This window comes from Patiria miniata, unplaced genomic scaffold, assembly GCF_015706575.1.
Source record: "Patiria miniata isolate m_02_andy unplaced genomic scaffold, ASM1570657v1 HiC_scaffold_22, whole genome shotgun sequence".
Lineage (NCBI taxonomy): Eukaryota > Metazoa > Echinodermata > Asteroidea > Valvatida > Asterinidae > Patiria > Patiria miniata.
In genome coordinates, this window is record NW_024037061.1 from 12429927 (window position 1) to 12445861 (window position 15935).

A 15935-nucleotide genomic window follows, 5' to 3' on the forward strand; every position below is an offset into this window, starting at 1 on the left:
ACTCAAAAATTGCTGCATGCTCTCTTTTTGAACTTGAACCTCACTAAGTGTTAAAAGAAGAAAAAAAACCCATACACATGGATTATGAGAATATGCGTCATCAATAAGCAACCGTAAACACGCGCAGTAGTACACACATTGAAGAAGGGACACATTTTCGGCCTTATGTTTTAAAACTGATTAGCCATGTACAACTACAGAAAATCACAAATACAATCAAACCTGGTTGTGCTTTGGACGCATTTGACTGAACATGATAAATATTACATTATTATCACTATTTTTTTTTTTATTTTTTTTTTGGATTTTTTTTTTTGGATTTTTTTTTTTTTATCTCTGACCCCAAATCCTGTTATTTGAGCATATTCCATTTTCCATTTTACCTGTGAAAGGTAAACTTATGAACTGTATAATCAACTAGGTGTCGTAACTGTTTGTAAATTTCTAAAAAAAAAATTCAAAAGAAATGATCAAACTGCATGCAGCAAATTAATACCGGTAACTGTCTTGATCTGGAAATGGAGCTATATGGAGGTGTACATCTATGTCTTAGTGTATTTCATAAGGTGGGACTGCCTTTGAACACTGAGCTTCTGCTATGCCTTCAGACGCGGCGATAGACGTAAACCCAATTTTGGGCTGCTGCTACCAGATCACCTTGTGGGGTGAATGTAATGCCGTGTACATGATGACATCCCTTGATGACATGCCCAAGGTGTTTGCAGTCGGTACTGAATCGGTGGATCTCGTATGTTTCGTCCTCCTCGCTACCCACGGCAGCATAGATGTTGCCATCACTGTCACAACACACACCACGGAGGTAGCAATGCTGATAGGCCTTGCCAGTTAATTCTCCGAAGAGGACATCTTGGTCTGAATACCTGAATCGATTCAGTATAAGTTTCTTTTCACTGCTCTTGGTGTAGATGAGGTTTCGATTGTGGTCAGTGGTCATATGCATGTAGTAACCTACCCCTGGAGTAGCTGTCCATCCAAGGAAAGATCCATCTGGCTTATGCAGTGAAGTCTCATTCTCCATCCCATAACCCACTAGTATCTCATTGGTTGCGTCCACCGCAAGACATGTTGGGGTCCTCTCTGGTAACTTGTAGGAGCCAGGTTTGAAGCTTTGGAGGATCTGATATTCCCTGTTCAAGATCTTGATGGTTGAACCAGCTATTAAAACAATGAGTTGATCATCATTATTTACTGCCACACGCCTTGGACTGTGAAGACCATCGATCTTAAGCTCTTTAGAGACTGCAGGGGATTGGGGTGTCTTAGGTGTCTTAGGTGTCTTAGGTACGAAACTTATCAAGTTTTCACATGCAGTATCGACAATTACTACTTCATTGTTCGAGAATACGGCGACATCACATGCGAATTTAAATTCAGTCTTTTTATCCCCAAATTTGTTAATTTCTGTCTTTTTTTGCCAATTCACTTTGACTTGAGGCGCCTTTGGTCTTGCTGGTTTTGCAGCTTGAGCCTTCAATTCTGGTTTGTGTCCATCTTGGAGTAACAGCTTCCCCATCGCAAGTGGATTTTCAGACTCCTCAAAGTCCATGAAAGACAACTTGTCAGATGCTGTCTTGGGCTGTTTCTTAACCATCTCTCCGAGGTTATGCAGTAATTTCTGCTTGAGGTCCAGTATCTCATGACAACTTGCTTGATTCGCAAGTTGTTTCATCTCATCCAGCTTGAATCCTGCCAAACTTATCTCTTTGCTGTTAGAAGCTTGAACTTTGTCCAACATCTTGAGTCTGTCTTTGTAAATTTCTGTGCGTCCTGCTTAAGTTTCTGCTCCTCCTCTCTGATCCTGTCAATATCCTTATCAGCCTTTCTCGAGATTTTCTCAGTTGTATTATTGAACGTGCTGTTTAGAGTTTTGCGGATATTCTCAACTTTTTCTAATGCTGCACTCCAACTTGTTTTGTTCTTTTCAGCCTTTGCAATCAGTTTATCAACTTCCTGTTTGCTTTTCTTCCAAGCTTCCATTTGCCCACTGAGAGAGTGCTTAGCATGATCTAGGATGGAACAAGTGGTGCATGCCAGCTGCTCACATGTGTTGCAGTAGATGCTGACATTCTGGTCCGGATGCTTACCGCATTTCGGAACCTCTTCTCTCAGTTTACTCTTATAAGAGATCTCCCCTGAACGGAGCTGGTCAAGAGTGTTCACGTCATGAGTTTTCAATGCAGCCATTCGCCTGTGTCCCTTATCGCAATCCAGACAGAGGAAACTGTCACAGGTCATGCATCTTGACACAGCTTCATTTTCCTCATCACAACTTTGACATTTGATCTCTGACCCTTGACCTTCATCAAGCAGCTGTTCCTGCATTGTGAATTCCTCCACCAGGGCTCCCAAAGTAAAGTTATTAGGCAGGGCAGCGACATTGTTTCCTTTCAGCTTGGTATCACGTCTGCAGAGAGGGCACTTTAACTTGGTACTCTCAGGTTCTTGTTGCTGTCTGAGCTCTTGGAGGCATTTCAGGCAGAAACTGTGCAAACAGTCAAGAACTTTGGGCTGCTTGTAACGATAGGAGCAGATTGAGCATTCTAGATGATCCTGGCTGATCTTGCCCAAGACGGATTGAACAGTCACATTTGATGCCATATCCGTGGAAGTGGAAACAACATGATTTAGCCAACATGTACATGTACACAAAGTCTGTTAAAAGGAAGAAGGTGATATAGGCTTGTCGGTTTCACGTGACATCACATAAAAGGTTCATTTTTCGAAGCCATATACGGGTACAATATCTTTAGAAGTGCAAGTTCTATTGGTTTAAATTTTGTATGTACATGGACAGTGGCGTATGATAAATGTAGATGAAAATTACCTGGGCCCAATTTCACGGCGCTGCTAAGCACACAAATTTGCTTAGCACAAAAAAAATCTGGCTTATAAAAGCAGGTTACCAGCCAAAACTCCATGTGATTTTCACGCTAAGCAAACAACAGTTGAATACTTATCAAGAGCAATATACATCACATGGCTGATAACCTGCTTTTATAAGCATACTTTTTTTGTGCTAAGCAAATTTGTGTGCTTAGCAGCGCCGTGAAATTGGCCCCTCATGTCATGATGACATCCTCGTGTGATTTTATATGAATTTTTGAAGTTTTTACCAATAAACTTATAAGTATCTTTCAAACAAAAGTACTAAATTCATAATTCTTTTTGTAATAGGTTTGATACGATACACAAATATGCAGAAAAGTGTACACACAAAAACGTCATAGTTAATGACGTCATCAAAAATCATCATTTTTTTTTTTTTTTAATATATTTGGTTTTAATGAAACTTGATTGGCAGTTAGATAAGTATACTATTAATGCAGAATATTAAGTGACGTGATGATGACGTAATTTTTTTTTTTATGGAATTTTAAAGTTTTTATATTTTGTTCTAGTCACTGGTACAATATTTGACATTTCCTGTATTCAGATCAACCAGAAACTTGGCACAGACAGAGACCACTTTAATAGGGGAAGTGTGGATTGAGAAGTTATGACGTCATTGTATGTCACATAACATGATACATTAAAGGAACATTATTTATGGAAGCTCTTTATCAACCATCCCACAGGGCCAATTGGGTTGAAACTTTGTATGTACATAGACACTAGACTAGACAGGGCGTTGTTATACATGTAGGTGAAAATATATGATAATGTCAGGATGTATCATGTGATGTCACATTAAGGTTCATAATTTGAACCCTTATATCTCCAAAACTACAAGTCTAATTGGCTCAAAACTTTGTATGAACATAGACAGGGACGAGTTATAGGTGAAAATTCTAGTGACGTCATGATTACATCATTGTGCATCATGTGATATCACATTATTTAAAGAGGCATATTTCTAAGCCTTATTCAAGTATGACCAGAAGTGGTCCAATTGAAGTTCAAACTTATAAGTTTATTAGTATGCACATAAACTGCCTGAAAAATCTGCCATTGCACGGGGATTGTTATAAAGATACAGTAATAAAGTCATTTAAAAAAACAGCCGAAACAGCTGTGTTTGTTCACATGACAGGCACACTTCTCGTTAAATGTGCCATGATGAAGTCATAATCAATTACTTACTGTAGCCAGCCCAAGGGCGTCAATTGCTTTTCAAAAGTGGGATGGACGTACCTTGATCAGAACTAATGTGAGTGCGAAGAGCGAAGCCCTGCCAGTGTGGGGTTGGCGGCCTGATTAAGGGCCCCGAAAAAAATTTGGATTCGATCTAGATGCTCTGTGGTGCGATCTGAGGAAATTTCTGACCAATTTAACCAATTTTTTTTAGCGAAAGATTATCATTTAAATATCGTTTTCAAGTTTGGAGTCACTGAATCAGCTATTCTGAGCTATAGAATCATAATATGCTACCATTTTTATTCGGGGACGAAAAAAGTGGGGGGGGGGTTGAACAAACAATATGATATCCCCCCTTTAAAAATTAAAAAATGGGGGGCGGGGGGGGGGGGGGGGGGGGGGCCACTTGTGGGCAGGCCAGCAGCAAGGGAGACTAGATACTTGGCTGAATAAATTGTAATAATTTGGAACCTGTCTGGGCGTGGCATCCCTACAAATGCATGCTTTTACTGTATCCATAATTCTTTTAGTTTCTCACACAAATGTGTTACTTTTGAAAACCATGCTGCAACTTCTTAAAGGGAATATACATCATTTGCTTTTGCTGTAATTTTCAGAAATGTATGGAATTGGGGGGTTGGAAATATATAGCAAATATAGTTACACTGACTTTTTTGAGGTTTTGGGTTCAAAAATGCTATAAAAACCAAGAAAAACAATCATTTTCCTGTAGTCTGGTTCCCTGACTCCATTTAAGAAGAAACAGAGCAGTTTACATACAAAGTATACAAATCTAAAAAAGCAATTTTGGTGAAAAGGTATAAAGATTGCTTCCACAACAAGAAAATGCACCCTTCCTTTCATTAAAAAAAAACACTTACTATTAGTTGTCCTTTTTGTGCAGTTGGAACGAGGAATCTAAACAATCCTTTGGTAGAAATAACACAACAAAGAGCCAAGTATGGTACAACAATCAGTAGATGACAATTGCCAAGATTTTGGCGCCCAGCTAGCACCCAAATGTCTATTGTTGGTAAATCATTTGACACCGATCCAGAAATGTACACGTAGTTGGTGCAGTGCACAGCATCCAGTCAAATACGTGATCTTTCGCAATTGGGTGCAAAGGTCAGCGTCTGTACATAATGAGCTGGCTTATGCATGAACATATCCTGTGGTTCAATGAGCATGCAGGAACTTCACTCTGAAACCAGACGAATGAAATTGAAACTGGAATTCTCAAATGCTTTGTGAATACATGTGTAGGGAAATTAAGAGAATAACAAGGAAATCAGAGGACGAAAAGACTTTCTTTAAATTAAGGAAAACAGTAAAGAAAAGGAAAGCTGATTTCATCTGGAACTGGCCCTTCCCTGTTTTTTATGAAAATAATATTTTTTTTTATACATTCTTGTCCATAGTTTCTTTGTTTTTCATATGGCATTATGGATTATTTTGAAGTGAACAGTAACTGTGCTCATCAAAGTTGTGTGCTGAGTCAGCTGTATGAAAAGTTTGTTGCCCTCCTTTCTGTCTGCCATCACCAATAAGTCTGTCACAAGAGGGCTCACTACTCACACACTAGTTCAGTGGATTTTATATTGTACTTTTTGCAGTGTATGTCAGCTCCAGTGTTGGAGTCGAGTCCTCAAATCCGAGTACAGAGTACTCTGAGTACATTCAAGGCTGAGTATACTGGGCCGAGTCTGAGTACAATTCCCAAAAAGTACAAAAATAAAGAAATATGTAAATAAATATATAAATAAATGAGTCGAGTACCGAGTACCAAACCATCGAGTCCGTGTAAAATTTGAGTACAAAGAATCGAATACGGGCCAAATCGCAATAATTTTTGAGTACTGAAAGTCGAGTACAGGCCAAGTACTTGCATGTACCCGAGTTGTACTCGAGTACGAGTACTCCAACACTGGTCAGCACCCCAATAGTTTTTGGCTCAGAACCTATACATGCTGGTTTGGCTTGTATAATTGGGAAAAATATAATAGTTTTTACAAATGTTAGGATTTTTTTAAATGTGTCGGACAACGTTTCAAGGACTGCCACTGCCAGATACCAGGGAGAGAAGTCCAAGTACACATCTCAGAAACTGTTGTTATTTGCTGAAATTTGTATCGGTGGAGGTTTTGGACATTTCTTTGGATGTTGAGGCCTCGGGGCAGCAGCACAAATCTTCCCCCAAATGACAAAGCTTCTTGCAAACCTTCACATCCTCTCTAGTCCATCAAGATTCACTGACAATTCTTGTGGAATTTAGTAGATCATTATACACATGGGCATCGCGAGAGGGGGGGGGGGGGAGGGAAAGGGGGGGGGGAAGGAAAAAGAGGTGCAAATCCATATTGCTGTTAATGTCATGGAGGGGGGTGGTAGGGAAAATGTTTGCCTCCCTATGTTTGGAAAATGATAAATTGAGAATGTATTGAAAAAGTTAAGAAGTTTTGGGGGAAATTGTGCTTTACACTCCCCCCCCCCCTTTTTGTAAAAATCCTGGCAATGCCCATGATTATACACTGTTAGTTCCATCCTCGGCCAGTTTTATTTGTTTGACAAAATAACTTATTTGGAAAAAAAAAGGGTAATTCTTGATTTTTTTTGGGAGGAGGGGGGTTATGAGTGTGACACCCCATTAATTATAAATTGTTTTGTCGGCAAAATTGTTGTCCTGGCAGCAAAATCGTGTCCCCGTCGGCAAATTTGCCATGTTGAAGAGCGCCACCCATTGTCAGATACTATAGGAAAATTGTATTATAGGCCCCCCCCCCTCGATTTTCATTTTTTTGACAAAAAGTTGATAAACTAATTTTAAGTGCTAGAATTTAACCTGTTAAGTCTGTATCAGGGGATATCACACACCTATCAATTCCTCACTTGAGTTATCAAAAATTTGGTTCTGGTTTGTATGAAAAAGTCTATAAGAACTGAGAGGAAACTTGTTTAAATCACATACATGAAGTACTGATGTAACAGATAGAGAAATTAAGTCTTTCACTCTTGATGGTTCAATGGTCATAAATTTCACTTCAACACTGTTCAAGGTTACATAGGCTGCCAACCTAAACTTTGCTGACGTACCGGTACGTTGCTGCAGAAACTAAAATTTTATGCAAATACATTTATGGATGCACAAGTAATCCAACAATTTCTTTATGGAAAAAAATGGAACTCTAACATTTTTGTGAAACTGTGGTGATTATTCCTGTGTTACCTAGAAAAATACAATTATCTCACTCGAAGTACACCTGGGGCATCCATTTTTATTTCTTTGGTTTTAAGTTCCGACCGACCCTATTTTGGGCTCCCGACCCAAGAACAACAAATTAACTGCCAACCCTGTCTGGAACTAGTCTGAGGATCAGACATTCACGTGGGCAGAGCCATGGTATGAACATTTGATTACATATATAAATTTTATGAAACCCCACAAGCCAGCCAATCGGAGTGGCCTTTAGGAACTGTGAAATCAGAAATGTGGACTGTAAGCTGTTGATTGGTCAATTTGGATGCCATTTTTAGAACAACGGGTTACAGATTGAGACCTGATAGAAGGCGCCCATTGGTCAGGATCTTGAGGTTAAGAAGCAGTCTTGTTTTTCATCATTAATTGTTGAATCTGCTTGAATGAGGTTGGTTAAATGAGCCAACAACTCTGGGCCAGCAACTTGTACTCTCAGACACATTTGTAACATACAACTACAGCTCCTGCAGCTATTGTCAGATCACGAGGATGATCTCATCTGCATCCCTACAACCCTTGATGGCACATCCATTGTGCTTGCCATCAGAACTAAAATGAAGAACTTTGTCTGAACCCCAGGCAAAACGGAATGCCATCCCTGTCACAACACACTCCAGTTTGCTTTATCTGAGCATTTAGAAAGTCATTATCATCACTGACAGCAGTACAGAATACCTCACTGCCGTTGTAGTCGACTGACCGTAACTTGTCCCAGTCAGTCATTATTGTACAAGTATGGATAATACAAATTTATGTTTTAATTTTATCAAATGTTTGTATACAATACTAAGATCTGCCCATCACCTTGTGAAATATTAATAAGTTAAAGTCACATGAGAACCCACAATGTGAAAAATGATTCGAAGAGGGAACAACTTACAAATCTACAATGTAGGTTTAAACAGTTATACATTGTACACCAGCATATTATCACAAACAGAGGGAAAAGTAACAAACCACCCAATATAATTTGTAATGTTTCCTTGTAGCACACAACAAATAATTGTATTACATGTATATAAATTATCTTTGAAATTAAATACAGAAATGTGTATATGTATAATACTAAGATCTGAAGATGAAATCATCACCTTGTGAAATTGAGGCACATATTAATAAGATGATAAACTCATCTTAAATGCTAGAATTTGAACCTGTCAAATCTGTATCAGGGGATACCACACACCTTCAATTTCTTACTGGTGCAGATATATTGTAAGTCAATTACACCTTGCCAAGGATGACTTTTATTTTTTGGGTGAAGTGATATCAACTCCCTCACTGCAATAAAAAAAAAAACAATAAGCATTTGGCATCATTGAATTTATCTATCTTGTGAGTGCAACTGCAATGTTGTTTCAGGTTTTTCCAACGGTGCTTGAGAGGCAAAGAATATGAGAACCATAGAAGACGCCCTTGATAAAAAATAATTATGAAAGGCTAATCTTGGAAAATCTTTGGAGCGTCATTCAAAAATACAAATTTGAATGTGATGCATTTTCAGATTTGTCTTTGTTGTTTTTACCATTACATTAACATTACAAGTTTTCTAAGATCCTCCTGTGCTTTTGTTTTCATATTTTGAACTGACACTGCATCCCCCTACATTGGCTGATTTGACCAGCTCACTTTAATTTGCTTGGTAGGAGGGGGTGTGAGAGGGGGGTTCATAGCAATCAGCCAACAACTCTGGGCCAGTAATTGTGCACTACTTTCAAACTCAGACACGTTGGTAACAGACAACTGCATCACCTGCAGCTATTGCCAGATCACCATTTGGCATCAGGATGATCTCATCTGCATCTGTACATCCCTTGATGGCACATCCATTTTGCTTGCCATCTGGACTAAAAAGAAGAATTTCGTCTGAACCCTCAAGAAAATGGACTGTACCAGAGGCGGTACGTGTAACGTAGATGTTGCCATCCCTGTCACAACACACTCCTTTGAGCATTTTATCATCAAACAAGTCAAAATCATCATTACTGATGACAGTGGTACAAAATACCTCATTGCCGTTGTAGTAGACTGACCGTAATTTATCCCAGTCAGTGTAGATGAGACGCTGCCTGTGGATAGTCAAATAGTCACCTATGCCTGGAGCTGACACGATTGTGATGAGGGTACCATCCGGCCTGTGTAGGGATATCTCGCCCTTCTTCTCATAACCTATGGCTATCAGATTGTTGTTGTCTACTGCAAGGCATGTTGGTTTGCCGTTTGGCCTTAGACAAGCACCAGGTTTGAAGCTGTTTAGAGGATGGTACTGCCTATTGAAAGTCTTGACGACTGTGCCATCTAAGACGATGAGTTCATCATCCTTGTTTATTGCCACACGTTTGGGATTGTGCAAACCATCTATTTCAAGCTCTTTCGTGACTGGAGGAGACTGAGGTGTCTTGAAGGAGATGCTGATCAAGTTGCTGCATCCAGCATCCACAGTGACCACGTCGTTGTCAGAGAGCACTGCTAAATGAGATGCAGATTTAAATTTGGTATTGCTTTTTCCATATCGGTGTATCTCTGTCCTTTTATTCCACTTTGTTGTCCGATCTGAAGACATCTTGTATGCTTGAGCCCCCACTTGTGTTTTTGTATCATCTTTAAGTAACAGCTTCCCTATTGCGACTGATATTTCACCGCCTTGGAAGTCCATGAAAGACAACTTGTTATTCACCCTCTGTGGCAGTTTCTTTGTCAGCTCTCTGAGATTATGCAACACTTTCTGCTTAAAATCTAGCATCTCATGACAGCTTGCTTGATCTATGAGTTGTTCCATCTCATCTAGCTTCTGTTCTGTGTTGCTTGCTTCTTTGCTGTTGGTTGCAAGTGCAGCATCCAGTGTCTTGGCTCTGTCTTTGTAGATCTTCTCTGCCTCTTGCTTCAGTCGCTGCCCGTCTTGTGTAACCCTGGCAATCCCCTCATCAACGTTTTGTTGTATTTTCTTGTTGGTGTCCATGAACGTACTATCCAGTGCCTTGCGGATCTTCTCAACTTCCTGTGTAGCGTCACTCAGCTCCGTTCTTTGCTGCATAGCTTTTGCTGTTGCCTCTGCAATTTCTTGTCTACACTTACCCAAGGCCTCCATCTGTCCGCTGAGAGAGTGCCTAGCATGGTCTAGAACTGAGCAAGTAGTGCATGCCAGTTGCTCACACGTGTTGCAGTAGATACTAACATTCTGGTCCGGATGCTTTCCACATTTTGGAACCTCTTCTCTCAGTTTACTCTTGTAGGAGATCTCTCCTGAACGGAGCTGGGCCAGAGTGTTCACATCATGCGTTTTCAACGCAGCCATTCGGCTGTGTCCCTTATCGCACTCAAGACAGAGAAAACTGTCACAGTTCATGCACCTTGACACAGCTTCATTTCCCTCATCACAACTTTGACATTTGATCTCTGACCCTTGACCTTCATCAAGCAGCTGTTCCTGCATTGTGAATTCCTCCACCAGGGCTCCCAAAGTAAAGTTAGTAGGAAGGGCAGTGACATCGTTCCCTTTCAGCTTGGTATCACGTCTGCAGAGAGGGCATGTTAGCTTGGTACTATCAGGACCTTGCCACTCTATGAGCTCTTGAAGGCAATTTAGGCAGAAACTGTGCAAACAGTCAAGAACTTTGGGCTGCTTGTAACGACAAGAGCAGATTGAGCATTCTAGATGATCCTGGCTGATCTTGCCCAAGACGGATTGAACAGTCACATTGGATGCCATGTCTGTGGAAATACAAACAAAATTGCAGTCAATATTCACAGTTTGTTAGAGGAAAGAAGGTGATGCAGGCTTGATCAAGTTATACCGTATACTGGACATTTTCAAGATAATTTAGGTTTCAGAGTAATAAAACCCAACAAATGTAACATAAAAATTGGGTCCAGCTCCTTTTGCAACAGAGCTAGAGACAAGTACCGGTATGTACATCTATTTGTGTAATATAGAGTAATACAATTATTTATTTACTATTACATGTACTTGTGCTTGTTACAAATTTTGAAAACCTTGTTGTACAAACATTGGTTGCTCCTCTTCCCTTACTGCTGTGATATCTCATAGAGAAAAAAACAACCACTTACTTGAAGTTGAGCTATCCTGTGGTCCTTTTTGCATTTGGAAAGATGAATCTACCGGTAACTTATCTTTTTTGGTAGAAATAACTCAACAAAGTGCCATCTGCCGTGTATAATCGCTAGATGCCAAGCTGGCAATGCAACAATGGCGTATACTACCATATGGTACCACAAGTTTCTGTTATCGGGATGCACTCTAGTTAAGATCATGTGACATGGATCCATTTGTACTTCTGCTTGTGCAATGCAAAGGGTAAGCATTTTCCACACTTGCAGTCTGATAGTGATCTTCACAATTGGGTGCAAAGGTTCTTCAGTGTCTGTACATAGTGAACTGGCTTGTACAGGTGCAACTGCTGTAGTTCATATTCATAATGAACATGAACTTGAACTTCACCCTGGAACCAGAAGAATTGTATATTTAGGAATTCTCAAGTGCGTTGTGAATAAAGGAAAACTAGGAAAATAACATGCTTTGTGAATTAAGGGATATCAAAGAAAATACTTTGTGAATTAAGGTCATCAATAAAGAAAAGGAAAGTTGCACCCGCAGCTGGCCCTTCCCTATTTGTATGAAAACTGGAAAAAATGTATCCTATGTGATTATTATATGGATTGTTTTGAAGTGAACAGTTCCTGTGCGCTCTGAATTTGTGTTGCTCAGCTGTGTGAAAAGTTTGTTGCCCTTCCTTCTGTCTGGCGTCACTAACAAGTCTGTCACAAGAGGGCTCACTACTCCCAAACCAGTTCAGTGGATTGTATATTGCAGTGTGTGTCAGAACCGCAAGGGTTTTCAGCTCAGAACCTACAGTATGTTGGTTTGATTCATATTGGAATTTAAGAAATTTTCGAAATATCCGGGAACCTTTTTTTTAGGACTGGAATCCGTAAAGGAGAGAAGTCTAATTACTTTGTAACTTACTTATTTTTTATAAACACAGCCAATTGCTTACGTAGTTTCATTTACGTTTCGACTAGTTTCATTAGTCATCCTCAGAACGAAGCACCACCAGTCGGTTGGTGGCGCTGTTTCCTGTTGCGGCAGTGTTTGGCAGGACAGTAGCTGAAATCTGCCCCCACAACTTCTTGCAAACCTTCGCTGCTCACTAGTCCATCACGATTCACTGACAACGCTTGTGGAGTAGACATGAACAATTATACACGGTTTAAAGGGAATATACAACATTTGCAAACATCGAAAAATAAAACTACCAAGTTTTTACAAAATACCTTACTAGGATGTTGGTAAATGACAGTCTTAAGCATCCTGTAAAATTATGGCACCTGGTTTGAAGTCATTTTCAAGAAAATGGTATTTTTGTACACATTTCCAATGGTGGTCGGCCGACCACCGTTGGAAAAACCTAACTATTTTTCACCTACTGCTCTAAATTTACCATTTTTTTTCCAGTCCAAATTTTGTTTGCTATTGGTTACATATTCATGAACGGGTGCAGGCCAGCTAGACTGGTTCCCTAAGGCCCCCAAAAAATAAAATACTCAGTCTCTGGTCAGACCAAAGTTCCGGAATTGATGCGGCGATGGGGCTTTTTTTTTTTTTTTTTTTTTTTGCTTTTTTTTTTTTTCCAAGCTTGGATTGTACAGACAAGGTGGGGTACTATTTTCCTTTTTTGGTGTCCTCATGTACATTGGTGTCCTCCATAATCTGCGTTGGTGCCCTCGATCATTTGACTTGGTGCATCAATTTCCCATTCCTTGGTGCTCTTTGGTAAAAAAAATTTGAGGAGGTGCGGCAATAGAGGGCGCTGTTGGAGCTACCGCGGGACATTTTGGAAAAAAAAAAGGTTGACGCGCATGATTAAAATCGACGCGCGCGCTGACCAGAGATCAACTTTTTTTTTTGGCCTTACCTTACTATTTTCGGACATCTATATCGATCCATTTTATCTTTAGTGGAGTCAGGGAACCAGACTACTTGAACATTTTTGTTTTTCTTGGTTTTTCCAGCATTTTTGAACACAAAACTTCAAACATGTCAGTTTAACAATATTTGATCTATTATACTAACCCCTCAAATAGTTCATTTCTAAAAATTACAGCAAAAGCCAATGATGTACATTCCCTTAAATAGTTCAATTCGTAAAGAAAATTGGTCCTCAGCCATGTCAGCGACTTTTATTTGTTTAACTGAAAAACTGATTTGAAAAACAAAGTTAATTCTTGATTTGTGAACACTGGTGTCGGTGGATTGTGGGTATGACACCCAATGAATTTTGTCGGCAAAATCATTGGCCTGTCGGCAAAATCATGCACCCATTGGCAAATTTGCCAGGTTGAAGAGTGCCAACCGTTGTCCGATACTGTACGAAGATTGTATCCATGCAGCTGCAACCCCCCCCCCCCCTTCCGTCCGAGTGAGTTTTTTATGATACGATGAATTAGACACTTCTCATATCAAAATACAATTTTTGTTTTAATTAAAAGATGATTTTCTGAAGTCACATGAGAATCCCTGCAAAATGAACAATGGTTCAAAGAGGGAACTCGTAGAAATTTACAATGTGGGTTTGAACACGTGTCTAACAGTTATACACCAGCGTTTTATACATAAGTTGCACCACAGCTATCACAAACAGAGGAAAAAGTAACAAACCACCCAATAAAACTTGCAATATTTCCCTGCAGCACCAAAACAAATTACTGTATTACATTGTATATAAATTATCTTCGAATTAAAATTAAAAAAAAAAATGTGTACATGTACAATACTAAGATTTGAAGATGAAACCATCACCTTATGAAATCGAGCACATAATATTATTAATAAGTTGCTAAACTTATCTTAAATACTATTATACAAATATTGAGTGGCTCAGAGTGAAATGGGAGGAATATTATCACAAGGTAAAATCTGGACTTTTCCATTACACGATGCCAAGCGGAGTGAACTAGAAAAGTCCAGATTTTACCGAGTGATAATATTTCTCCCAATTCACAATTGAAAGGACTCAATATTTGTTTTATATAACTGACATATAAATCCTTGTCATTTGACATTTTTGAACTTTTATTTCAGTACAAAATTGGTGAAAAATGTTCTTCTCTCTCCCAAACCATCCCTTCAAGAAAATGTTTGAGCCCAACTCTGTAGCGCTGGCTATGCACAACGAGAATGATCCTAACTGTTGAATAGTATAGGTTTTCCCAGACAATTTCGGAAAATGTGCGTTTGAATTTGTAAAACATAAATTCAATTTGGCGCCGAGTTTGAGAACGACGTACATCCTGGTTTCATTTTGGCAATAACTAGCGTTCGATTTCATTTTGCATCAATCAAATGAATGAATGTGCATAACGTTTCATTTAAGGGATTACAACTACGTGATAAGGCTTTCTTTTTGACGGATGCGTTGCCGATTATTACGAATGTGCAATCCAATTCGCAGAAAATCGATTGTCTATTGTGACACAGGCTGAATTAAACATTCGTTTTCATTTGTTACAATTTAAATTCGCATTTTCTGCATTCAATTTTAATAAATTATACAGTCCTATACAAATCATGATACAACTTTGATTCATTAATTAATGATTCATTAATTATTCGATATATGCCTTATTGATCATTAATGTGTTTGTTTTTATATACACAAAGGCCTATGTGAAATGAAATGTGAAAATGATATTAATATGACCAATATGAAATCACTCAAAATAATCTTGTAGCCATATTATTGAGACGGTGAAGGGACACATCACTTACATGGGATCTGCATGGGATCTGCATGGCGACTTTTTGAATATTCAAAAATTCAATCATTCAATCAACCATTCCTCAACTGTTACTTTAACACATAAATGAATTCCAATGCTTGACCAGGTATACGTTAAATAACACTGCGAGGGAAATCGGCTGCACATTTAGCGAAAAAGATTAATGATAAATTAAAAGGAAAACAGGATTGCGGATGTGCCTTCGATTTCGCGCTAAAATGAAATGTCAATACACTAAATGCAGTGCACATTCGGGAAATCGTACGCTGATTTTTAACGACTGAATGCACTTTCACGGAAAAAGAATTATCATTTGTTAAATAGAAACAGAGATTTGGAACGTTCATTCTATTTCGCACGAAAACGAATGCTTCTTTTACAAATTTGTATACACATTTTCCGAAATTGTCCGGGAAAACCTATATTTCCCATTCCCCATGGGCGAATGGGACTTTTTGAGGTGTGCATGGGAGCAATAACGAATGCCATGTGATGTGAGTTTCACCAATCAAATGACAAGGATCTGTATGGGAGTTATATAACAGGGGATATCACACACCTTCAATTTCTCTTCTGAGGTATTGATCTGATACACTGTGCCCTCTGGAGACGTGCACACAATAGGGAACAAAAGATTGTATACGTCTCCAAAGGGCAATTTCTATAGATGAATATGTCTGTACAAGATTTTCACAAAATAGATATATGGATTGTACTCAAAAACTAGGAATTTCCAAGGTGGGTTGATCCGTTGCAAATGGAAGAGTTTTAGAAAAGGGATATTAAG

The 15935-nt window shown here is 39.1% G+C and overlaps 1 protein-coding gene and 1 pseudogene across 1 annotated transcript; both read right to left on the reverse strand.

Annotated features, from left to right (window-relative positions):
- Positions 1 to 508: 508 nt before the first annotated feature.
- LOC119730492 lies at positions 509 to 2619 on the reverse strand (annotated as a pseudogene).
- Positions 2620 to 9071: 6452 nt separating this feature from the next.
- Positions 9072 to 11060, reverse strand: LOC119730088 (tripartite motif-containing protein 10-like). The gene has a single exon (XM_038202872.1). The coding sequence runs from the start codon at positions 11058 to 11060 to the stop codon at positions 9072 to 9074; it is 1989 nt and encodes a 662-aa protein (XP_038058800.1).
- Between the last annotated feature and the right edge of the window lie 4875 nt (positions 11061 to 15935).

Coding starts and splice junctions, on each gene's coding strand:
- LOC119730088 (XM_038202872.1), bottom strand. CDS start 11,060: ATGGCATCCAATGTGACTGTTCAATCCGTCTTGGGCAAGATCAGCCAG.